The sequence below is a fragment of the Haemaphysalis longicornis genome, unplaced genomic scaffold, assembly GCF_048455015.1.
Source record: "Haemaphysalis longicornis isolate Haplotype H1 unplaced genomic scaffold, Haemaphysalis longicornis Haplotype H1 scaffold_1, whole genome shotgun sequence".
Classification (NCBI taxonomy): Eukaryota; Metazoa; Arthropoda; class Arachnida; order Ixodida; family Ixodidae; genus Haemaphysalis; species Haemaphysalis longicornis.
The window spans coordinates 271,178,384-271,204,607 of record NW_027526203.1 but is presented as its reverse complement, the minus strand read 5'-3'; the positions used below and the strand labels follow the sequence as shown (position 1 = coordinate 271,204,607).

The 26,224-nt window shown below is 47.4% G+C and overlaps 1 protein-coding gene across 4 annotated transcripts in view; it reads right to left on the bottom strand.

Moving 5' to 3' along the window:
- Positions 1–11,815, bottom strand: part of LOC144145752 (ragulator complex protein LAMTOR3-like) — a 40,343-nt gene extending 28,528 nt beyond the window's left edge. Inside the window, exons 1-4 of one of the 4 annotated variants that reach the window (XM_077677471.1) lie at positions 11,746–11,811; positions 11,424–11,458; positions 7,335–7,393; positions 301–434 (exon numbers count right to left, since the gene is read on the bottom strand). In XM_077677471.1, coding sequence (XP_077533597.1) covers positions 301–434; positions 7,335–7,393; positions 11,424–11,458; positions 11,746–11,775 — 258 coding nt within the window. In that variant the 5' untranslated portion in view covers positions 11,776–11,811. The other 3 variants (XM_077677475.1, XM_077677483.1, XM_077677462.1) reach the window with 3 other exon arrangements.
- Positions 11,816–26,224: the final 14,409 nt, after the last annotated feature.

Genomic DNA, 26,224 nt, shown 5'->3' with positions numbered 1-26,224 from the left:
TCTTCGCCAAGGCATTCTTTTTTCTCCAAGCATGTGTAATGCATTCCCAACATCCCGGAAGCAGAAGGCATGTTCTATGCATCCAGGGCAGCTTGAAACTTAAGAATTGCCCAGATTAGTATCCATTTGTCTCACTTGACGCAGCTAATAATCAAGCTGGTGTTCCTACACCACAGGATGCTCGTGACAATGTTTTTCACCCCTGCCCACTTATAAGACCAAAGCAGGTGGTGAAAGCAGTGGCAAGTGCTGACTCTTTGCTGAGTGCGAAGGCCAAGACACCTTGCGAGTGGAACCCACCTGGTAGTTGCCATAAGCGGAGATCATCTTGTTGCATTTGCCCAGGCCCAGCTTGTTGCCCTGAGACATGGCCATGCCTACAGTGGCCAGGAAGCCAGGCTTCAGGGCATGCTCGGGGACACCGTCCATGGCGGCTGCATTCAAAAAGCGCACAAGTTGTAGCAGGAAGCTCCACAGCCACCGCTCACAAGCATAACCGACAGCACATGCTGGGAGGAGACTCTGATTGGGTACAAAAAATGATATTACCTAACCCACAGTATCTGGTATAAACCCGAGACCACAATACGACATTGGAAGCCGTGAGAAGGCTGCTATGGGTCACCAACAAATCGCAGCAGCACTGCACACATTTCCACACTGAGAATGGTGAACAGGGAATGAATCGATTTTAATATCAGAGCTGCTTAAGCCAAGCATTATCCGTCCGTCACACCAAAACACTTCGCGGAGCGATGATGTCACCTCGCGTTGCCTGGCAACCCCTGGAGCAACTGTGCATAGCTTCGAGCTCGCTTCACTAGCCTAGGCATGGCTCTGCCGAGCCTTACCAGCGCCTATCAAGCCGTGACGTCGCTGCAAAACACATGGCATAAAAGCTCATGTACAGCGGCGGCGTCCAGGCTTGCACATGGGCTTGCGCCATGTGAGGAGCTTGCAAAAAAACTAAATACCAAGAAAAAATACCAAGCGCATGTAAGCGTTCGCCTCGTGAGGAGCGCCCAGTGTCAGCCAGCTCGACCTTTGAGAGCCCTCTGCCCTGCGTCCGTGGCGTGATCTCTAGCGTGCTGTTCTCCTTGCCAGTTCCCATGCGTTCGCGCCTGAAGCAAGGAGCACCGACGCCGAGTTCGCGCTACAGACGCTGAGTTCGCTAAGCCGATTGCCACAGGTTCTAGCGCGTGCATCGCAGTCCACTTTGGGAGAGGTGTGAAAGCCTGCGGACCAAACAATCCGGGCCTGCCAGTCATAGAGAAGTTTCAGCGGCAAGTTCAGAAATCCATGTGAGGTGCAACAGCCGGGTCTCCAACGAAGGGAGAAGGGCCGCCAGCTCTGCTGCTTCTCCAGCATTGCACCACTAATGCAAGCTGCGGCAATTTTTTTATCTAACCCAAATTAAAAGTAGCGGCTGCTATCACACCAGAGCAGAAGCAAAATAAAATACAAGGAATTCTATAAACCCATCTATCCGTAAGCTATGAAATGGCAGCTGACTGAAAAAAAAACACTGCTGTTTTGATAGATTCACAATTTCATCCTGCCTTGAGGGCCCCCACCATACTGAAATTTCACCTACGGTATGTGAAACAGGCCCAGGGCCATTAAACTGGTGATGACAGTAACACTTTAGGGAGGGTACACACAGATACCCAGAATAATGACGGACAGCTCACATTACTCTAGAAGTCATGACTTAGGCTAGGTTAGCTACGATTCACGTCTGCTTCAATTTAGCCCTGTCTATGAGCAGTGCTGCCCGCCCCAAAGCTGCAGTAGAGATCTGCTATCCTGCAAAATTTCAGCTTGAATGTAAAAACCACGAAGGATGGTAGGGAAGAAAACATGGACACCATGCTGTTTTCTTCTCTGCCATCCTTCGCGCTTTTCTCATTCAAGCTCAAATTTTGCAGTGATCATGAACCAACTTGCTCAATCCCACGAAGTGCTATAGAGACCTGTACACGTCCTCCAGCTGGTTCAGTTTAATTTCATTCGAGTGTGTCCCCACACTTTGTGTGTGCCCTTTTTGCCCTCTCTATATTCCCGCGCTGTTTCACACCTTTCAAGTTTTAACTGTAGCATATCTCTGCTCACGTGGTATGCTGAATATGGCTAGGCTTCATGCACCAAGTGAGATACCTACGAGGCCTTGCCTGTGCCCTGCTGTAGGCAACCGCAGAGTCCATTTACAGTGTTCATACACAAGCTGCATAGTTTGCTTTTTTTTTAAAGCAAAGCTTTCTATGCCTCACTGATGGCATCTGTCCTGGCACGAAAACACGCTGCAGGAAAGCCAACTTTACATAAAGGGTTTCACAAAATAATGATGACGATAAGTGAACACACCAAGCGCCTCGAGAAAAAAATGCTTGCCCTGGTTGGAATCGAACCTGGGTCCCTTGCGTTATGAAGCCGACGTCTATCTGACTGCGCCATTCCGACACGGTCAAAGCAGTTCATTAAAGCAAAGTTTTCTCGGTCTCACTGATGGTGACCGTCGCTTCACCAAAACACTGTGAACCCCTACAACCCCCATGACAGCAAATGAATCCCTCATGAGAAAGCTGAGCGTTTAAAGGGACCCTGCAACACTTGCCATCGACTACTAGTACTGTATTTTGGGATAAAGTCTATTGTCCCAGAAATCTCCTCCCGCAAGAATTATGAAAATCCGTTCACAATTACCAAAACTACGCGCGATGAGAAATTGCGCATAATCGTTCCCTCTCAACTCGAGCGCGGACAAGGCGACGAAAGCTGCGCGCTCTCTCCCGGAGAGGGGGGCGCCTCGCGGCGTTCTCTTCGGCGGCCTTCGATATATCACATGCCAGGTAGTTTTCTCCTTTTCTCCGCAACGCGGAGGGGCCTATTTCCGGTCTGGTGCCACAAAAAAGCAGGCATGGGCGCCTGCTCGCAAGTGCGCGCTCGGGCTGGTAGGGCGTTTTTGAAGCAATAAACGTTTGTAGTCGAGTGGTCCCGTTGAAAGGGAAGTATTGAGCTCATCACTCAAACTCCGCGCGCGCTCAAAACACAAAATAAATGGCAAAACTGTGCCTACAGGTTCAGGCATAGAAGAGGTTCGTATACAGCGATGACGACGACGGAAATGGGAGAATCTAGCCGCGAAGTTGACCAGTGGCAGCCGATCGGGCAGTCATGGCCTATGTGATGTCCCTTAGGCCATGCATAATGAGGACGACTGAAGAGAGCGCGGTGTGTTTTTCTGCGTCTTTCACATCGATTTGCGCGCTCACCGCTTCACGTGCACGTGTAATATTTGGCTCAGGTATTCCTGGCCGTGTAATCTAAACGTCGCGCAGGTTTACTTGTACTGCTCAAAGAGTGTTGCAGGGTCCCTTTAAACTCTCGTTGTTCTTGACAAAAGGGCATTAGCGTTTTTTTTTTTATCACACTGACATTTTTTTCCCATACACCTCAGGTAGTGTCCTCAGTGTTCTTATAGAATGCAGCAGCAGTAGAAGCAACCAGTGGACAACATAATTACATAGTAAAAGGCAGCTGCACCCATGATGGTGCGCTGACAACATTCTCCGAAAGCCGAAGAAAAGAGTAGTTAGGCAGCACACTGAGACATCAAATAAACATTACAAATAGCCACTGCATATTGACCCTGGCACTGCAAGAATAAGGTTTCTGTATACAGTCGAACACGGATATATCGAACACGGGTATATCGAATTATCGTCTATATCGAACTCATAAATTATCCCCTTGAAAATTCTGTGTAAAAGTATAGGAATTCGTACGTTTATATCGAACCGTATTTTTCCCGACATTGGGTATATCGAACGCCGCGCGAGTTGGAAGGTGCTCTTCGGCGGTCGCTGCACTCCCGATTGAGGTTGCGGAGGATGTGGAGGAATGCGCGGGCATGGCAAAGACTGGCTCGCGTAACTAATCCCCCCTACCGGAATGAATTTGCGCTTGCCCAGTCGGGCCCCGCTACCGGACGCCTTAGCGTTAGCGGACGGAGCCCGGTATGCTAAATCTCTCTAGGCACACAAGCCCGAACGCTCGGAAAATATGACAGTGCGAGGTAGGCATCTGCCCCGACTGCACACGTCCTTTTTTTTTTCGGCTGCGTATGTTCTCCGGCTTGCCGAAAAAGAATTTTTCTTTCTCTCTCTCTGGGTCTGTCTTCCCCCAATGTCGTCTCGGGAAAGGGAAGAGGGAACGAAGGCGCTGGCGGCCTCCTCCTTCTTTTGCTTTTTGCTGCTGTTGCTGCTTTTTGGCGAGTTGTCCCGTACCTTTCGGAGATAACTGTTTCTCTCGGAGATGACCATCGCGAGTGCTTTGTTGGAGTCCGTTCGGAGAGCCTTGGAATTGTTACCTTCAAAGTTCTTGTGGTACGTGCGCGCTGTTCTTCTTTTGCGTACGGGTTGTGCATGGTGTGCGAAGGCGCAGCGTGCTGCTGGAATTTTCTACTTGTGCGGCCTCGAGCAGATCGAGACCAGCATCTTTAATTTCATTTCCAGGACGAAGAAGCAGGCCAAGATCAGCGATTTTTTCACGGAAATAAAGTGTCCTGTTGCGTCGTGAGGGCGGAATTAGTTGTCATTCTTGAATGCGACGATCGTCCGCCATAGGTGAGGTCTCAGAGCCCATATTTTTATATCGAATTTTTCATATATCGAACTAATGCGCGATCCCCTTGGAGTTCGATATATCCGTGTTCGACTGTAGTTTAAATTAAACATTAAACAGTTGTACCTGAGGGCTTAGATTTGCACCATGGATGGCATCACTACATTTTACTGCATTCAACATACAACCAAAACCCCAAACTAAGTTTACGTTAAAGTGTCCCTCTAATTAAAAAATTGGCCGCGTATCTGTTCCTTTCGTTGCAAATGTCGACAACAGACGATAGCCTTTATCGACTTTGGCCTCCCTTCGCTTTCCCGCTCACCTCTCATGTTGTTCCTCTTGCGTTGTGCTCCTCCCAAGGTAAAGACGCCAAAGGTTTGCTTAAATCCTTTTAAATTTACCGCGTTCCATCCACTGCTCCAGGCCGGGTGTCTCGATGCCAACGCTGCCGTACGGCGGAGACGCACGTGAATCGAGGCGCCCTACTTCAACGTTGATAGAACCGTGTTGCCCTACTCCACGTTCGTTCCAAGCAGAATGTCGAACCTATCTAGTGGAACCTTTCGTAACTGTTGCCGGTTGATTTCTTAAAATGGCGCCAGAAGCTATAGTGGCGCGGGCGACAGCAGGTGACGGCGGAGGGAGTTTTTTTTCTGCAGTTGATGAAGTATTCAATTTTGCAAAAATCGAGCATGTATGATTTTTTTATTAAGGAACACTGCAAATATCACTTCTGTATTAATTTGCTGTCTTATATTTGCGTAATGTCTTGTTCTTCTTCAACAATGTTGACAAGTATGAGCATTAGACCGGACTTAGACGGGTAGATTTAGCTGCGACTATATAAGACTATTGTGCAGGCCTTGTTTTACTTTGGCTGGGTGGCTGAACCGAGTCACAGACAGACAGACAGACAGACAGACCAAAATTTCTGGGTTTAAGTAGCCCAAGACTATCGTCTTTAAAAAGTTATACTCACCAGCTCACAATTAAGTACTCTGCTTCAGGCAGCACAGTGCATCTGACCTTTGCTATAAGCCAGTCATCATGGTACAACACTTGATAAGCTATTTTGGTTGATTTTATTTATTGATTTTATTGTTTTATTTATTGACTACATTATGATGAGATTTTGAATAGTAAACCACGTCTAATCAAACAGCATTTTAGTCAACAATAAAACATTAAACTGGGACTTTACAGGCCAAAGGTACACCTAAGGTGGATGGCTGCAGATGATTGGGAACATCTAGGGAGCTTTAACATGCGACAATGTACACACACAAGGTCATTTTTAGTTTTCCCTTGAATCGGAAAAAACAGCCACCACAGCCAGGAATGGACCTCATATCAGTACCGAACCTCCTTGAAGCCACCACGGTTAGCTGAAAACTACAGGCAGTCATGCCCCCACCCTGAAGATTTAACTATGAACAAACCAGTGCACGAAACATCCTCGTCACTCAATTCTTCCCCCCTCCCGAGACTTAAAAGTGCAGTGGGTGAAGTGACGGTTTCTTTACTCTTTTTTTTTTTTTGTCTTTGGTACTCCCTCACTCGTAGCCTCAAACGTGTTTGCCCGTTTTGTTTGTTTGAGTGCGTGTGTGTGCTTGTGTGTGCGTGCGTGTGCACGTGTACAAACCAGCAGCGAGCTGTTGAATAAGAAAGGACAAATAGGTGCAGCACTAGAAAGTAGAGAAAGTGCCCGCTTGTTATTTGCCCGAGCACCTCGCAAATGGAGGACCGGCAGCCCGCACTTGTGTAGATCGCTACTGGAAAAAAGTTAATTGAACCTGCGACCTCGTGGTCAGTAGAGCAACACCTCACCCACTATACACTGCGGCAGCTGGTTCGGTAGATAGTAAAAGTGCACAGTGCAAACTTTGACTTCTCATACGTGTGAAACAAAAAACTGGAGGAAATCTTTTTAGTGCAGTGCTATGAATTATACTGCCCATCAAATGGATGCTCGAGGCAGACAAGTTTAACAGGTTGTAAGCTACAGAATTGGCAAGGTGATGATGACAGTACTGGCTAGTAGACAAGCTGTGATTAATGAATTCCAGTGCAAAACATTAACGATGAAACTAAAACGGACTTCATGAGGGCTAACAAAGGAAGGAAATGCTTTATTACCTTTGCTGCTTACATTCCCTACAATGCAGATGCAGCTGTGCTTACTGCACTGCCAATATAGGCCTGGCTGAGAAATAGACGGCCAGTGTAATAGCAAGGAGAATTACAGGGGAGTTTAATTAGAAATAGCCTTTGACGTTCCACCTGGAAAGAATGCTAGGAGCCAGTAACAATGCCCCATGCAGATTCCAGTCGTTTCTGGCTGTTAAGATTTGGTTGCATCAGTTTAGGCTAAGTAAGGTTAGGTAACTAATTTCAAAATACGTGTTGAAAATTTGGGTTCCCTTTCATATTTCTGAGCTTACCACTGAGGTACCATCCCTGTTCCTGCTGATACCGTTTAAACGAGCCGACCTTACTGTGCTTTCCTCCCATTCAATAAATTACTCTCTCTCTCTTAAACAATGACTTGTTTGGCTAGAACACTAGCCACAGTCTTGCGTGAAACAATGTTTGTCTGCAAACAATTCTGAATATAATTATCACACAAGAGACTGGCCTCAGCAGCTGCCAAAGTTAAGGTTCTCAAGGTCCAGTGAGACACCAAGTGCTGGAAATGTGTCATTACCCACCTTTAATCAAGGGAACACCATCCCGGTCTGTAAACACAATGGCCTGAAGACCTTGGATCCTGAATTTGAAGGAGAGAAGGCACTGGTTTGAGATTTGAGCTCCCGAATGGTCTGCGCACAAAACAAGATCCCTTGTCAAAGTGTATTCACTTATACGCTACAAGTGCGTATGCCATGGTGATGCCACCATTTCGTAATGTTCGTAATGAAGAGATATGTTCGGGCACTGTCTGCCAATGAGCTATTTCGTAGTTACTTGTGACTGATGCACTTGCAAAGCCCAAACAGCTGTTGGAATTTGGAACATGGGTTATCTTGTCTACAGATATTTTACTCCAAAACCAGCATGGGTTTCTCTTTACGCGATTCAGAGTTTGCTCTTTTTGGTTCTGTTGAGTTTAGATGCTTCCGTTTGCCCTGCTACTGACAGCTTTTTACTGTGCTCAAAATGGAAGCAGCACGGTTGCACTTGGAAAAGGTACATAGAGTTTCTCAACCCTAAACTTGAAGGAAAACCGATGCAGCCACTCTTGGCACGTCAAGTGTGCGCCTTCAATGCTGCAAGCAGCCAAATTCATACTGCTTTTTTCAAGAGCTGTTATTTTTTTTAATCATAGCAGCTTTTCTTCTCAAGCCATAGTGCGCCATTCATGAGCCAGTGTGGAAGCTGCATTGATAAAACTTCTGTTGCTCATATCAAGCACACAGAAGAGGACAGAGAGAGGACTTAGGTGCATCAAATTTCAGTGTACAACGGATGGAACTGGATACAATGGACACTCCTGTCAGACCTTTAAGGCGGAGTATAATGAGAGTCCATTGTAGGCGTAAAGGGCCTCAGTAAGAATGTATTACAGAGGGTATCGCACATTAACACCATCAAAAACAATCTGCGATAAGAAGAATCACTGAAAAATACATAAAAATCATGTAAGAAGCAAAATGTAATGAACAAGTCACATGCACATACTAATGGAGATAACAGTTGTGCACAAAATGAAGCATTTTTAATGGCTGTCAGCTACTTTTGAAAATTTTTAAATTGACCTCAGTGGCAATGCATTGTGGCAGCTTATTCTATCCGTTACTTTGCGCAGTGTAAACAACCGCGTGAAGAGAAATGAGCGTCATGCGAAGTGTTTAAATCACTGAAATACGACTGGGGTTAAATAAAAATTATCGAAAGATCTTGTTTTACGAAGTGAGCCCAAATAGAGTTTTCTGAATTAGCTCGGTTCCTTCCTCTGGGGACGAATGTGGGGCATGTTGCAACGACGTCATAGTCTTTGGCGCAGGCAGTCACTTATAAAGTACCTTGCTGTGGAGCACGTCCACGAGTCTACAGATTGCCTTCGAAGCATTCCGAGGGAGTTGGCCTTGAAAGAAAGACCAACTGGAGAAAAAGACTACTACTTGAGTCATGGCACATTCAGAGAACTGCACAAACCATAAACCCTTTTTCAGACCACCTAAGTAGACTGAAGTAATTGTCACATTCTGCTTAGGTATAATTGGCCATTTGACTTCATTTCCATCAGCACTACCTGCTGTACTGGTTTAGTGGCCACGGCGCTATGGTACTGAGCACATCATGAATTTGATTGCCACCTGCAGTGGTTATTACAGAGGAAAAAGACAATAACACCCTTGTGTCAAGATTCCAGTGCATGTTAAAGATTCCCTGTGGTTTAAGTTAATCTGCGACCATCGTCTAATGTGTGATTGATAGCCAAGTGCAGCTTTGGCACTAAAAGTTCCAATTATAACTTGTGCTACATGCAAACTTCGTTTCAGGCATTCGATTAAAGATTTCTTCTGGTTAGAGAGTCCATTACCAAAACTGTAACACAGTGTCAAACTTTTCAAAGCATTCTGCGGGTGGATGTCAGCATTCCTCGCTTGCTCTCCGGAGAAGACTGCCTCTCTGTTGCTCCAGTATGGCTTCGTATTGCTGAAAACAGCGCTATCTTCGTTACTACAGCACGTGTCCTAAGGATAAGTGGTGCTTTATTACGACTGTTAAGGGAACTCCTTCAGGCATTGCAGAAGTGATGGTGACAGTAAAAGGGGAAAGAATGTGGACCCACGACACACCCCAAAAATTCTTGATGCACTTGAGCGACAAAAATTAGCCTGCAAGTAATACAAAAATAAACGACATTAACATAACTGATGTATGCAGCATAGGACCAGCTTTGAATATTTGCTTTTTATCTGTGCTTCCTCACAGTAGTGATCATGCAAAAGAATTTCAAGCTGCTAGGCTAGAAGTTCTGGTCAGCTGCATTATCGATGAGGGAGGAATCTTTTTAGATTTGCTTCATTTCAACCCCAAAAATCAACTGGCTCAGATGCAATAGTGAACACATTTCTACATAGGCATGTGGAATGGTATTCCAAGTTACTCTTGATTACAGGGGAGGTTCCAACTGACTGGACAGTGACTAAAGCTGTTCCAAGCTATACATCCTGTGCAAAAATTCCCGTGACGAATTACTGACCAATTTCCTTCACTATGCATGGTATTGGAACACTTTTTATTCAAGCCTTTGAGCCCCTTTCCTAATAAGTAACAAACCTTTCTCAAGCAGCTGACATGGTTTTAGATGAGGTTTTTCAACAATAACACCTCAAATAAGTGATGCAATCACTATGGTAAAGAAAAGAAAGTGGACAAGCTCGACACTGTGTTCTCAGATCTAGAAAGAGCATTTGATACCGTGTGCCTTGACAGTCTGGCAACTGTTAATGGAACTATGAAGACAAAGTACTACTTTGTCCCACTCTAAAGACTGCTTTGTCCGAACAGCAATAACATCAATTTTCATGCAAACTTCAGACAACTAAGCCAGACATTAACGAAATCAAATAAAATGGTGGCGATTCACCAGCCACTTTTCTTTTCACCGCCCTCATAATGTTCCAGGGTCTTGTGTGATTGGCAGCCGCTGTCCAAAGCCAGTGCCTAGAAATATGGCTGTCCAACTGCAGTGGTATCTTTAGTTTTACTTCATCATATTGCTTGAATGCTAACAGGGAGTTGTTGCAAAGATTCTTCACCAGACATTTCCTTACCAGGGTACTGCCCCCAAACAGTCGCTTTCTCGTGTCCCTCGATATTCCCTGTACGCTTTAATGCTGCATTATTTTGGTTCCATGTTATGTTATCTCTCAAGCTGACCACACTAATGCTGCAACCAACCCCCCATTTTTTTTCTCCCCCGTGTTGCATAGTTAGCTATGTTGCATGCGCAAATTATGTTGAAAGATTTTTTAAAGCTTTGCAGGGGCCCTTCTGACATAATTAAAATGGTTTGTTCACTGTTTTATTCTTCTTCCAATGTGTATGCCACGACTATTGTACAACACGCTATTCTTGCATTTTTCTATTTCCTGCAAAATTATTATGCCTGCTTTCCACTACTGCTTCGGCTGCCAACCTGTGGATTGGAGTATTTCATAAACAAACAATCTGTAAGGGGAACAAACAAGCTGTTAACATGGCCAACCTATGAAAAACTCGTGCTGATACATTTAATTAATGACACGTCCTGAGTTGTTAAGTCCCTTGATGACTTGGGATTAATGTATGATAAGTTTCACTTCCTGGCAGATAGCATCCTCAGAAATATTCCAGGGGTCAAGTGGTGATGTGCGGTCACCAGATTACAAGAATGAGATGACGTCAGCCACATGCTATCGTTCGTAAAACAGATAAAAAAAATGGTTTCAAGCTCTGGAAATAGCATGGGATGTATTCTTTAAAAGCTTGTTGATGAAGGCGCAGGTATTGAATGCCGGGAAAATTCAATAGCCGGCCGGAAAGATATGCCTCACGTAGTACGACGCTAGCTGTCAGGCAAACGTCAAATTGGCAATGCTGAACGTTGGAACAAAGATGACATTTGCTCAGTGTGCGGTAAATCTATACTGGTTACATAAAGGAGGGTCTTTAAAGGAATAACAGCGCAATCCCCATCCTAGTTGTTCCAAATATTTTCAACATCGTCGGTGGGCGTTTGCCGGGTTTCTACTACGTTCAGCGGCAGTAGGAAAGCCGGCACTCCTCATACACAAAAATGACCTTACCTGGACATTAGCTGAACAAGGTGTTTCTTTAGTTCCTGCAAGTGTTCAGAACAGTGGTAAGGTTCCGGATAAAAATACACTCCCGACATTTCTGAGCGGATGTATAACACGGCCGCGATAGGATAGCACAGTAAGCGCGGCTTGCACTCCTATCGTTTTTAGTCGTATTGGGCTAAATAAGGCCGGCTCCCCAATAAACAGTTGCAAGGAGTGGACTGACCATACGATTTCAAATGTCACGCTTGACTAGATATCTGCATTAACAATAACATCTTGTGGATAAACAATACCACAAAGTAGAGATAATAAGCACATGACTTACATCGGCCATGGTGTTTACTCGGGATCGCATGCGGTGCGCCGCGGCGCCGCCACACGCAAACTCCGCTGGGACATCTATTTATTACTTAGTTCAAGAAAAATAACATCGTGGAAGCAAAATTAATTCAGTAGGTCAAGAAAAAGTCATTCTAGGAACTTTTTGATGCCCATCTAAACAGTTTTCTTTTTTTTTTTTTGTAATCAGCTTTTTGGCATCAAACTTCGAATATTTGCGACCGGAGTTGCGCGAGTTTTGAAAGGAACTTTGTGACGAGGTACTTCACACACGCAACCCAGGAGAGAAAAATTGAGGAAGGCAGGAGTGCAAGGTTGTGTGACGTGGATGAACATCTGAGAAACCGGTTCGGACAGTAGAGGCTGTAAACGAAGCCCGCCGTCACGACCAGACCCATTGAAATGAACTACTCCGGGCGGTAGAAACAAAATATGAATATAAATTACTAGCCATAGCCCTCCTTGAAAGCCAAAACAAACACGACAGCTGACCTTTCCCCAAAAAAGTCGTCGATTGTAAGAGCTGGGAAAATAAATATTTCGTAAAGAGTCTGCAAGGACGATAGTTGGCAATTGCTAACACGCTGGCATTCACAGAACAGTATGCGCAGATTTTCTCCATTCTTTGCTTCGATGCGGGTACTCCTGAGAAGTACAGTGATGGTGCGGAGCATGGCCCGATAAATGACCGCTAAGTGCTTCTTATGAGTCGAGGATAGGCTGTAGGCCAGATCGCCATAAGTGGGATGACCGACCGCTAGCGCCCGACAGAGCGTGAGGCACGCCGATTGGTGAACACCGCCAAATTTGTTTGAGAGGCGAGAGATTAAGGGGAGCATTGGCTTCCAATTTTTCCGCAGTTGACTTATCCACTGTTGAGCGCTGTTGTGGCTGGCGAGGGGGGTGCCGAGTAAGCGAATATGACCCCAGTGTGGGGAAATGGGTGCGTCGCCGATGTAGATGGTATGGTGCATACTAGTGGGTGGTCGGGGCTGACCGTGGACCAGGAGAAATTCGGTATTCTCGGGGGCTAATTCAAGGCCGAGAGTTGTAAGAGTAGCGAAAAGGCTGTTCACCGCCACCTGCAATTCTGTAGCCATCTCCTCCGTGCAGTCGTAGTCGGCGGCGTCAACCCATACTGTGAGGTCGTCAGCATAGATTGCAAAAAACGAGTCCGAGTGCCCCGTTCTGGGTTTGCGGGCGACGCGTGCCATGGCCAAATTGGAAAGTGCGGGTCCAATGACAGAACCCTGTGGAACGCTCCTATCTAGATAAAAGGTCCTGGGGCTCCATCCTGGATGTGTGCTGTGGAGCCGAATCGGTCCATTTTCTAGAAAATTGTGAATCATCAGTTTTGGGTCCCTTCGCTGGGAAAGGCTATAGCGAGCTCTTCAAGGATCGCTGCCTGACTAACATTGTCAAAGGCTTTTCGCACGTCGAGAGTGAGGACATAATCTGGATTACCAGCTCGTGACGTATGGTTCAGAACGCGTCGTAGTAGCCAAAGGCAATCGTGAGTACCGAGGTGAGGGCGGAAGCCAGTTTGGGACGGATGGAACCACGGGGGTACATATTCCAAATAATACTGAAGGCGGCTGTTGATCAGGCGTTCAGTAAGTTTACAGATGGTGGGTGTAAGAGAAATACCGGAGGTTAGTCAGCACCCGGCGGGCATTTTTTCTCCACTTTCTTTCCGTCTTTCAAATTCTTCATCTGTTTCAACGATAATAAACGACCTACCGCATTCTCCCCTTTGTTTTTTTGTTGGCATTCTTGACTGCCAACCCTTATTTCTGTATATATATGGACAGAAATAGCGGTTGGCATGCAGTCAAGAATGCCAAAGAAAGCAGCGCCAACGAAAGCAAAGGGGAAAATGTGATAGGTAATTTCATTATGCTTAAAACAGATGCAGTTTTTTAAAAGAAACAAAGTGGAGAAAAACATGTCCGCCTGGTGGGAACCGAACTCACGACCTCCAGAATATGCGTCCGGTGTGATGACCACTACGCTACCGGCGGGGCTATTCTCTCCTCCACTTTCTCGAGTATTTATGTTAAGGTATTTTTGATTCCTGCACTTGGGGGTGGTAGCCAGGGCCACTAGGACTACTCGGGGTGAAGGGGATTTTCTTTTTAACCCCCGAGCCGTGACTCGAGCGTCTACGACATGTCGGGAGTGGTCGACCGGCGGTGAACCCTCTTAAGCTACCTTTGGCACCAAGACTGCCAGAACAGAGGCCCTCGCTACGCATGTAGCGAATCAGAAATGGGAAATGAGGGGCTCATTGAATTAATACAGAAATAAGGGTAGGCAGTCAAGAAAGCCAAGGAAAGCAAAGGGGAGAATGTGGTAGGTCATTTATTATCAATGAAACAGATACAGTTTTTTGAAAGAAAAAAAGGAAGGGGAGAAAAACATGCCCGCCATGTTCTTCTCCACATTTTTTCATCCCGACGGGGTCAAAATTATCAGGAGCCCTCCACTACGGCGCGCCTGAAGCCCGGATGTAGATTTTGGCGCGTTAAACCCCATAATCTGAATCTGATTCTGCCTTTGGGTGAATGTGGCTTGGCCTCATTTTCAGTACGGAATAAATTGTATATATTTATGACCTCTGCATGCAAGTTATTAGGAGAGCTTCCTTTCCCATGAGTCGTCAGGATTGCCAACTTGTAGCAATACTGAGACACAACACACTCCCGTGCATTTGACAAGCCGCGGATAAAAAATTCTCATGAAGGGCTCACTGAAGCCTTGTTTCAGCCTTGTTTCAGGCTAAAAAAAAAGCACGTAAATCAATTTAAAGCGAGGTGAACATATAGCAACATATTAATTCCTTGAGCATAGGCTACCGCTAATATTAGACAATGATGTTTAGTAGGCTCCGTCCTACTCTTTAAAAAAATATAATTTATTCCTGAGGGTATATTTAAATGTGTTTTGTGTCTACGGCACTTGTCCCCCTATGGTAAGGATTTCAAAGAACAAATGGAAAGTATTAAAGTAAGTCGTGCACGCCTGCGCCAACAATGACGAAGTAAGCTTTTAGCCACAATAAAGTTTTAAGGGAAAAGGTACAAGCAAATAGTAGAGATAGAGACAAAGGTAAAGATACCTCAACTGGTACTGGTACTGGCAATGGCACTGGTAATGAAACTTTGGGGAGCGGGGGGGAAGGGGGGTCAGCATCGCCGGAGGGGGCTAGGGGCTCTGCCCCCTGGGAAACACCGTAGGGGTCTCGTGCCCCCCATCCAGCCGGTAGTCGGCACCTATGACCTATATGTATACCTGGGCGTTCTTTTCTTTCAACAGTTTCGTTTTCGTGGCCGCAGATAACTTTCCTGAAATGCCTAGCATAAAGCCCCGCAACTACGTAAAGTATCGACTTCCTTTGAGTGGCTACGACCCTTAGTGGATACGACCCTCCACAGTGTTCCTTCTCTCTCGACCTTCGGGGCTCGACCTCGAAAACTCATTTGTTGGGGTTTTTAAGTTATTCGTGAGCTAGCGCCGTTTTTTTTTTACATTTTGTAGATGCACATATAGCACGATTGGCCTTTTCAGGGTGTATTGAGAAGAAGCGCTTGTTTTCCGTGCGGCAGTCAGTCCCGTCCAGAAAAGCCTGGTGTATCATACCGCAAAAAGTTATGCACCTGGGTTATTCGAGTGTCTGCTATTGCTGGCGTCTGCGTCAAGCGAACGCATTGGAGCAGCGTTGCACGCTCTCGGTCGTTTACTGGGGTGCTCAAGCAGACTTCCCTTCTTGTTTTTTGTTTTTTTTTTTTTGCCGCAAGGGAATAATATTCGGAAAAGTGTCACAGCCATTCAAGGCTTTTTCACGCCCGTCTTTGCCGAAGACTGCATGCACCGCGTATAGCAGTTCGTATGTTGTTGCTGTTGTGATATGTATTTATTGATCTTACTTACACTCCGTGCCTTGACCTTTGTCATCACCGGAGGGGGAGATGTGCGTGCGTGCGTGCGTTCGTGCGTGCTTGAGTTGCACTTCGCTGCAAGGACCCAATGTCCGAAAATGTGTCACAACAAGGGCTTCGAACCGGAACCGAACCCGAATTTTTGCCCGGAACCGGAACCGAGCCGAACTCGTATTTTTTCCGACATTTTTGAACTGAACCCGAACCGGAACGAATCGAAGGAACCGTTCCGAACCCGCTCCGGGGCTTCAAAACTGTAATTTCTAGTTTTTGATTATGGTGCTCTACTTTGTTTCTCAAGATACTTTTACCACTCCCCCGACAGCACCCCCAAATATTATGTATAATCTGTAGTCCCACAACCCATACGTTTCTCGTCCTATTACCACCCTTAATTTAATGTACACTTGTCCGTATATATCTACTATCAGTCTGCGTTAGATACTGCCCATCTCCCCCAATTTTCTTTTGCATTTTGAATAAGTTAAGCATGAACGTGTAATCCGAGGCAACATATCATGGCTTATAATTCATGGTTGTTATGTGCATGGCGTTTAATATTGTGCAAAGTTTTCAATGTATTGTTAATTTGAATGAATCCCTGCCCCTTGCGAAGGACTTCGGGGACATCATCAATAATGAATTTATATCTTCCACTTACTCTAGCCCAAATAGGCCGTTATATCTAAGCAGCGGTGATATACACACTCGCAGTCGTCTAAGACTTCTTGTACGATGGCATTGTGTCCCTTGTTTACTGCTCTAAGAGAGCATGAGAATTAAAAAAAAAAACTTTGGTGCCTTCTCAACTCCACTTTTAAAGTAGACGCGACAGCATTTCCACATAACCTTGAATCTGCCCCACCTTAAAGTTTAAGGGGCGCATGAATTAAAGCCGATTAATGCGGATAAACCGGTAGGCTAGGCTCGATTATTGACATGAGTGGGTGAGCTAATGTGAAGTACTGGGATTTGTGTGTTGAATAATTTCGATCAGAGGAATTAGCAGGCCGATTAAGGGGGATTAATGGGTCGGGGCCAACCTCGATATTTTTGGGGTCCTTGGAATCTGGAAATCTTGCGGCGCTCTCCGCCTTGGCCACTCAGAAATCGAACCTCGGTACCTCGCGTTATGGAACCGGTGTCTGTCCGATTGGGCTATCATCGCATTCCGGGCACACAGCATTTCCTTTGGGTTCGTAGCGCGGGCGTTGGCTTTGAACCCGGCCGCGGGTTCTAGCGCGTGCTAACGCGGTCCACTTTGGGAGAGATGTGAAAAGCTGCAGACGAAACGATCCGGGACTGCCAGTCGTGGAGAACATTCAGCGGCAAGTTCGGAAATTAACGTAAGGTGCGACAGCCGGGTCTCCGACAAAGAAAGAAGGGCCGCCAGCTCTGCTTTTCTCCAGCCTTGCACCACTAGTGCAAGCTGGGCCATTTTATTTTTTTCATCAAGAAAACGACTGCGGGGTAGGCAATGGCGGGTTTATGAGCCGAGAATAGAGTTAAATTATATTATCTAAATCAACTAAACTAAATTATTAAAAAACAAAATTTCGGCCATAAAGAATAGTGCTCTCACATTCACACACACAAGCAGCCTAAGTTTCCCTGCGAACCTTTTATATCGCTTCAGTTAGTGTTGTAATCGTTGACCTCCCATGGAAAACATTTTGCAGAAGATAGCACAGTTAAAGGGGCTCTGCAACAACGGCGATAAACGATTTCACTCTTTCCTTAGCGTCTTGAAGCATTGCGGAAGCTCTAGCTATCGTCAGTATACGGAGCGGCACTGCGTGATTTGCTCGTCGCAGCAGATACACCTTCCGTTTTTGCTTTGATTTTGTGGTTTTTTTTAACAGTTACGCTGTTTAAGCTTGAACTTGGTCCGGTTGCGTTAGCAAAAGAAAAAATACCAAGAACAAAAACTGCGGCCCGAGTAGAGGGTGACCACCGCAGATTAAAACAGTGAAGCCGGCTTTCGCGCCTGCTCGAGTGTGAGAACAAGTGGCATACGCATATGCGCACCACTTATTTTACCATTTTGAAGGTAATATTATTTCTTGCGCTCCTAAAGGGCTAAAATATGGGAGCAGCTTGCACTAGTGGTGCAAGGCGGGAGAAACAGCGGAGCTGGGGGCCGACCTATATCTTCTTCCCCCCTGGGATCCGCTGTCAGTGGTGGGGGTCCGACCGGAACGGCCTCGCAAAATCCGGCTAAACTTGGTTTCACCCTTCAACACTTAGCCTAGACTAGCAAGAACATCACAGGACAAAACAAGAACGAGAACAAAACTTACCAAAACCTAGCAAAACCGGAAGACGCTAGGTCGATCTTCAGCTCCGCTGTTTCTCCAGCCTTGCACCGCTTGTGCAAGCTGCGCCATTTTTTTTTTTTTTTTTCAAAAATGGATATTGAATGTGCTAATTGCTGCAGCCGAAGGAAAGCCGGCCAATAGCCACTCCACTGCTGTGATGAAGTAATTTCAACGGTCGAGGGACGCCATGACCCGAATAGACAGAAAAATCTTTTGCGTAATTTCCAATGTATCTGATGGGCATTGAGCAGTAATTTTTAGCTGAGGCACTTTGCGACCCCCTAATCTAAGTAATGGATGTGTTGGTTGACTACGTTCTGCAAGCATTTGGGATTTCAAAAAAAAAAGCTTAAAAAATTGTTGCAGGCCCCCTTTAAGTTGGCCAAATCAAAACATTTGCACAAATGAACCTACATTATGAATTTGTTTTTCCACCGACGTGATAAAGATACGAAAACGCAGCGCTCAAAAATCGAACACATAAAACACTCCAGCTTTTTTTCTCCGAACCAGTTTTAACCAGTTTAAACCGGTTCTAACCAGTCCGAACCGGAACGGAATGGGGCTCCGGAACCGAACCCGGAACTGAACCCGAAAGGCTTGAAGCCGATCCCGAACCGAACCCGGAAAAATTTCGGTTCGACAGCTTGGTCACAACCAACTCGCACTCCTCGACATGTCTTCCCCGTTACAAAAAACGTTGCTTTAGTAGGTCGGGTATGAATAGAAATACGTTTTTTAAAGGCGATGGTTTTCTTTAAAGGGGTCATGAAGACAGAATACTACCTTGTTCGATTGGAAAGAACGAGTCCTTGTAACTGACTCAGCTCCATTAATTACTACCACGCAAGACGTTTTTAAGCAAACAAAGCGCGAAAAATACTGAAAAGGTGTTAGAGGGGCGGAATTTGTTTATGTTGAAGGGAATGAATACCGAGGGTGAGGAAAATAGCTGGGGGGCGGTAGTGGAAGTGGGGCACGAGAGACCAGGGAAGCGGAGGGCAGATATGAAAGGAGGAAAGGTAGATGAGATACAGGTCATTTAATTGAAATTAATGCTGACCTTACTTAATTAAAAAAATGACAGCACTTGTGGTGTTCGGTCTCTCTTGTGTCGCTGTTCACTTCGGCCAGTTTTTTTGTATGAATGCGCGCCAAATCGCTTATTCATCGTGATTATTCGCAGGCAGAAAGATTGGGCTAGGGTATTGCAAGATCGGAGCACTAGAGCATCATAGGAGAAGCATTCGTCCTGAGAATATGATCAGTTGCTCTGACCTATTTCCATACGGCGTCGTGCTTGACCTGGTGTTCATTTCATTCTTTGCCCCATCACGCGCAAGACGAGCCGAGCAACTGTTCATATTCTCTTTATTCATACCATCTCGTCGAAGGAAATAGTTGTCAGGCATGCCAAATTTTCCCCTGCTCTAAGCCTATCTCCGGCTACTCGGCACTGGATCCTCCGCCTCGCTCCTCTCTGCGCGCGGTGCCTAGGCTATTTGCATGATAATTGCGAGTCAATGCCAAAGACTACAGTAGCAAGCACTTCGGCGCGTGGCAGCTTCTTTATTGACTCCCCATGGACCCAATTTGTGCCGCTCAGTTGAGAAATAGGGAGGTGTTCAGGTCCTTTCGAAGCGCCGTTAACACGCTTCTACGGATGCCTTTCCTGATCCGCCTTTTTCACGGCAGCTTGTGCTAGAGTCGTCCGGTTGCCAAGGCTAACGGGACGCAGCCGGGATCGATGGAGGCGACGTGGCTGGTAACGAAAGAGACGTTGGTTTACATGGCGAATTCAAAAGGGCGTTCATGGAAAATAGTTGGGGAACAGGTGTGCTATTTATGCAGTACCGATTCCCCAGATTCCCTGGGTTTTTCCTCTCCCCGCCCCGCACGACGCGCGAACAAGTTTGCGAACACCGTAGTCGTACCCGCGCGCACGCAGCGATGCGTAGCAAAATCGCGCCGTGGCCCAGCTCGAGTCGCACGCCCGTAACATTGCTTTCTCGGACGGGTTCACCGTTTTCGGGCACTCTTCCCGCGGACAGGCATCGTCCGCCCAGGTAGAGGGGGGTGGCAGGCAGGAACGTCTCCACTCGTCAGCCCCGAGTTGTGAGTAGCTCATCTGCAGTGTGTCGTCCTTCAGATTTGTGTCCTGTTTTTAGCGCGCTCTGCTTTTTGCCGTAATGCACCTACTAGCACAACGGCACATTTTATTGGAGCACTTGAGGATTTCGCCTTAAAAAAGTAGGTCATCTCTAGCGTGAGGTAATACGAATTTATTAGCAGAAGAAAATTAATGACCTGCATTCATGTGCAGTGAGCTGACAATCGCTGGACCATCAGGGCATAACTGACATAGAGACTGCCGAGAGATGGGGTACTAAAAGTAGAGAAGGAACATTATCTCGATGGGGAGATTAAATAAGAACATTCGCAGGCAAAAAGATTGGGCTAGGGTATTGCAAGATCGGAGCAGTAGAGCACCATGAGAGAAGCATTCGTCCTGAAGAGAAGGCAAGCAGTCTCATTGTCAACCGACATTCGTGGGCATCCCGAAAGGCACGAGAGGATTATCGCCGTCTCGTTCATACCATGCATCTTACCTCCATGATACCACGTGTGAGCGTTTTGAAGTTGTAGATAAAACAAGATTCTTTTCGCTCCCGGTCGCGTTTTTTGTGAAATCGTCTCTATAAAGAAGATTTAATTTGGTCAAATAAATGTCCCGGTTGTCTGAGTCGTTTTGATGGGTGGAAGGTTTGATAGCGTTTTAGCGGGATACCATGGTGAATATTAAAACATGTTCGGGAAGTGGTTTCAGTGTTTCCGATGTACCGCATGCCACAGATGTCACAGTGAAGCATATGAATGACGTCGGGGCTGTCGCAGTTTAGCTGTGCATTTATTCTGAACACGCATTTCCAGGAGCTGGCTTTAGCAGTTGGGGTCGCTGTAATATGTGGACAGACCTTGAAACACAGTTTCTGGCATAGTGGGAATCCATGCTGAGTGCTTTCAATGGTGCTCGTCCTGGCTCTGACTACCATAACTTTCAGGTTTCCTTCTACGGTAATAAACCACTGGTGAGGTTTTGGGAAAATTGAATATGGGCAGCTTCTTTGCAGTAATATATTCAAATGCCTCAAAAGGATATTGTAAATTTGAAGCAGCGTAGATGAGTGGGTGAGGGCAAGGTTTGTTTGTATCTCTTCGTCCCTAGGTTTCGTTCCATTTAAAATCTCCTCGCGATTTCAGTTACGTACTCTGTTCATAGAGTCCGCTACCACATCTGCTGGAAACTTTGACGAATGAGGACATTATTTTTAATTCTTGGAAGATGAGGTGAAAATCGGCGTTATTAGAGCAAATTTAAAATGTCTATGGACCTGGAAATGCGCATTTTACAACGTCGTGGATGATCACTTTTCGAGAGTGCGCGCACGCACGCACGCACGCACGCACGCATGCACGCGCGCACGCGTAAATGTCCAAGTGCTTTATCGCCTGCGTACGCCAGGACAACATTGATAGCATGCAGTTATCAACAGTTTCATCACGTGACCGAATCTCAGTCCTCCGCAGCTACCCTCTTCTTTTTATCTTTTTGGCCGAGTCAGTCGCTGTGTCTTCTCATGCTTGTGGTGGAACTACTAACCGAAGGAGAAGCGTGAAAATGAGATATAGGACGACGCGTAATTTTCGCTTAAAACCCCGTTTTTGGGCCGGTAATTTCTCAATAAAATAAATAGTCCAATGTACCTAACGATTATCCCCAGCTGAGAGCCATGGACCTTCCTCGAATCGTTTCATAAATTCAAACACGACAGAAACAAATTAGAAATTAGATCGGCTTGGGCACCTGGCCATTCCACCAGTGCTGTAGGGAACCAGGAGGCACACGAAGCTACCCGGGAGAGCCTTCAGACTCCTTCGCCTTCCACTGACCTATATACACTCGCACGAAAAGCAACACTCCATATACCTGGCACGAACAGCGTCGCCAATTCCATGCCCAGAGCCGTAGACGACTCCACGACGCCTCCCCGCCCATGGCTTCTTGTCTCTCGTTAGCGGACTCTCAACATCAGCTGAAGTTTTCGCAAGCAAAGCCTACGTAAACGCGGCTTACGTGCACATTAGTCGTCCTTAGAACTAAAATGGAGCTTTCCCAACGCCTTATTGTCCGGCCTTCTGCCCGTTCCGTGACCTGACACCATTCCGAATTTGTGTCACCTTATCTGAAGGACATGGTACCTTACTCAGAAATTTGCCCAACCATCTTCAGAGCTAGGTCACCTCGACCTTCTCAGATCGGACTCTTCGCTCTTGAGTGTGCGGCGCGATTGTGAGTCGTCCGTTCAAGGTAGCTCGGTAACGTGATGTATGCTCCGACAGCGTGTGCCTGGGCACAGATCTAAGAGGAGAGCTGACACTATGAGTTGAACGTTGGATAGTAATCCAAGAACCATAAACTTTTTTTTTTGTGTGTGACTCAATCCTCAACCAGGGCCTACTGTCTCCTTTTCCATAAAGCCTGTTGATGATCGTGGGGTTTAACGCGCCGACGCAACACAGGCGATGAGGCGCGCCGTAGTGGAGGGCTCCGGATTAATTTTGACCACCTGGGGATCTTTATCGTGCGCCGAAATCTCGCACACACGGGCGTTTTTGCTTTTCGCCTCCATCAGAAAAGCGGCGTTCACTCATTCAGCTTTCTCCTCTAACGTTCTTGCATTCATGCTTAAAATCAGTCATCCTTTTTCCACAAGCCGCTCGTCTGATGTGAAACAATACTCATAACCAGAAGGACCAGAAGTTTAATCTTACGGCTCACTCACATTAAATCGAAGCGTTCTATGCCCCACTGATGGCGACGCTTCCCCAAAATACACTGCAGAAAAACCAACTTTCTCCGACGATGATGATGATCGTGGGAGAAATGAAAGATGGTTGAAACGCAAAGCTTTCTCTGGTCGAAAGCCAATTACTTCAAAGTCAAAAGTCCAAATCCAAGATCGTAATCGTTACGCCCAAAACGCACTGCGGGAAAGCCAACCTACACCATGGGTTTGCACAAAGGCACATCAAGCGACTCAAAAAGAAACGCTGCCCGTGGCCGCACTCGAACCTGGGTCCCTCGCGTTATGAAGCCGACGTCCATCCCATTTCGCCATTCTGACACGGTCGAAGCAGCTTGGATTTTGGACGTCGACTTTGACATAGGTCGCATGGGAGAAAACTTCGCCTTTTAACCATCTTTCTCTTAAGAAAGGAACTTTGATTGATTGAATAACAGAAATAGGCGCTGCTTGCAGGAGTGGTGCAAGGCTGGAGGAACAGCAAAGCTGGCGGCCCCTCTTCCTTCGTTGGAGGCCAGGCTGTTGCACCTCAAATGGATTCCCGAACCTGCCGCTGAAATTTCTCCATGACTGGCAGGCCTGGATCGTTTTAAAAAGTTCGCACGCTCTCACATCTCTCACGAAGTGGACCACGTCGCGTGGAACCCGCGGCAATTCTGGCTTCGCGAACTCGGCGTCAGTGCTCCCCGCTTCTGGCGCGAACGCACGTGAACTGGCAGGGAGAACAGCACGCCAGAGATCCCGCCACGAACCCTGGGCAGAGTGTTCTCGAAGGTCGAACTGGCCGGCGCCCAGTGCTCCTTTTTTTTTTCGAAAGTTTGCCCTGCGGCATAACGGTGCACGATTCACAGGTACACGAACAAGTTTGCTTCTCGTATAAAGTCCAGAAGGCGCCGATGAAATGGTCCATGAACCCGGCGCTGCGAGTCTGGAGGGCGGCCAGTGTGGAGGCCGGTTGCACGAAGGTGCCGTAATCGGATCTGATGCAGTCCGGGGCAGGTCCACAGCATATGCTGCCCATTCACATTCTGTACGGCGGAGTCGCAGAATGGGCAAGTAGAGTCGTATGGGCCGTGGTATTGCGATGGCCAAGAGGCAGTCACAGACAGCGTAAGGGCCATCCCAACGCGTATTCTCCGCAGCGCAACCTCATCTCGGCGAGTTAAGTCACCAGGGAGGTTTGAACCACACGGGGGTATGAGGGCTCGCGTGGTGCACCGGAGAATTTCCTTCTGTTGTGCCAGGTTTCCACTTGGATCTTTGGGGAAAAGTGGTAGTGGTCGCATCAAGGTATGCGGGCGACTAGCCGTGTCTGCCTCCCTACTGCCGGGTACAGCTGAACGGGGTACCCATTCTATGCGGATGTGCAGTAGAGTGCTTCGTGCTAAGTGGTGAATGGCATCTGCGAACGCTGTAGCTTGTGTTACGCGGCGGATGCCGTGAATGGCTTGCGTAGAGTCTGTGCGTATTATTAGTCGACAGTATGGCCCTGCCTGGACAATAGGCAGTATTGCGGCCATCCCATCGTGTATCGCTGCTAGTTCAGCAAGATACGCTGGTGGCATCGGGTTAGCCTCATAAGAGCAACATTGGTCCACCTGTGGTAGCTGGGGGCAGATGAGTGCAGTGTGCACCAGTATGAGGCGCATGCTCACGTGCGCTCGGTATTTTTCCTTGGTATTTTTTGCGAGCTCCTCACGTGGCGCAAGCCCACGTGCAAGCCTGGGTGGCGCCGCTGTGCACGAGCCTTAATACCATGTGTGGCGCAGTTACGTCACGGCTTGACGGGCGCCGGTGAAGCTCGGCGGAGCCATGTTAGCGAAGCGAGCGCGAAGCTATGCACAGCTGCGCCAGGGGTTGCTAAGACACGCGGGGCGAGTCATAGCTCGGCAAGGTTTTTTGGGGTGATGGACGGATAACGCTCGGCTTCAACAGCTCTGCTGTTAAAAAGTTTGCTTCGTTATATTCAAATTAATTTTCAAGGCGAGCTTCATATATCGCAGCGCTGGAACGTTAGAATTGAGTTCGAACGTAAAAGGGAAGTGCGACGCTGTATATCTCTATACTTGTGTATTTTAATTTTAACTTGTGTGTCAACTAGAGCCCCATTTTGTGGGCCTATATATCCTCCGTGATGGGTATGAGCCTGTTTTTTCACCACCACCAGAGGCATCCAAGGTGGTGGCACGCGCTGCGCCCGCCATCGCGAGACCACGCCTCGTCGCTGTCCCTGCTTCCCACATGGCTGAGGAGTTCATAGGCGAGACATCCTCGGCTACCTAGCTGCTTGGACAACGCCAGAGCGTCCGCTCCTTGGCGCAAGACCGCCTGAGTTTGAAGAAGTCGGCAATGCTGTCGGCTGCGGCCCTGCTCATTCTGGTAGTCCTGATCACTGCAGTGACCCCCGCCGTGGTCAAGAAGCAGCGGGCCGAACGCGAGCCCAACTCCGCCTCCGCACCCTCTGCCATGGCCCTCCTTGAGGGGGCCAACATCGAGTTTGAGCAGATGAGCACCTCCTCGGGCGGAGCACCGGCTTCGGCGGGATCTTCTCACAAGCCGCAGTACGCGCAGTTTGGGAAGTGAGACGGGAACAAGCCGCGTCACCTCGGCGATGCTTGCGAGGACCAGGACAAAACTTAACTCAAGCGGCGAGCAGCGATGGGCTCAACGAGAAAAAAGGCAATGAGAACTTCCTTTTAGGGGCGAAGCTCCTTAAGTCATGGGTCTGCCCATCCCTTGTGTCTCGTGGTACGTGACCGCCGCATGCTTTCGGAGATGTCGCAAAGTGGGCCGCGTTGCACGCGCAAGAACCGGCTGCAACCGGCAGCGCAAACTCGGCACCGGGAGCACGAGCTTGTCTGTGTTCGCCAACGGAGGCGCGAGCGCACGTGCACTGCGAGGGGGAGATCACGCAAGAGATCACGCCACGAACGCAGGCAGTCGTTCTCGGGGATCGAACGAGACGCAAGGACCTTTGCTCGTTTCCTCTCGTCTTGTTCGGGCACAAGTTCGCCCTAAATAAAAGTTCTTTCTTTACCGTTGTGTCCCATCCTACGTGACAAATTGTGGTGGAGGTGCGGGGTAGTCCTCGATGGCGCGGGGTCTTTCACCAGGTCTGGGCCTGGGAGCATTGACTCCGAAAATAAAAGTTGATTTGTACAATGTACGCACACAGTCTTACGTCTTTCTTAATGATGTAATGGGCGAACTTACACGGGAGAGTTACGGTTACCGATGATCTCCCCCTCTCGAGCTTCGCCCCACTTATCATCATTCATTCCGTGGATATGGCGTGATTTTTTTTTTCTTCTTCTACACTTCTCTTTTTGCCACGACAAGGGGTT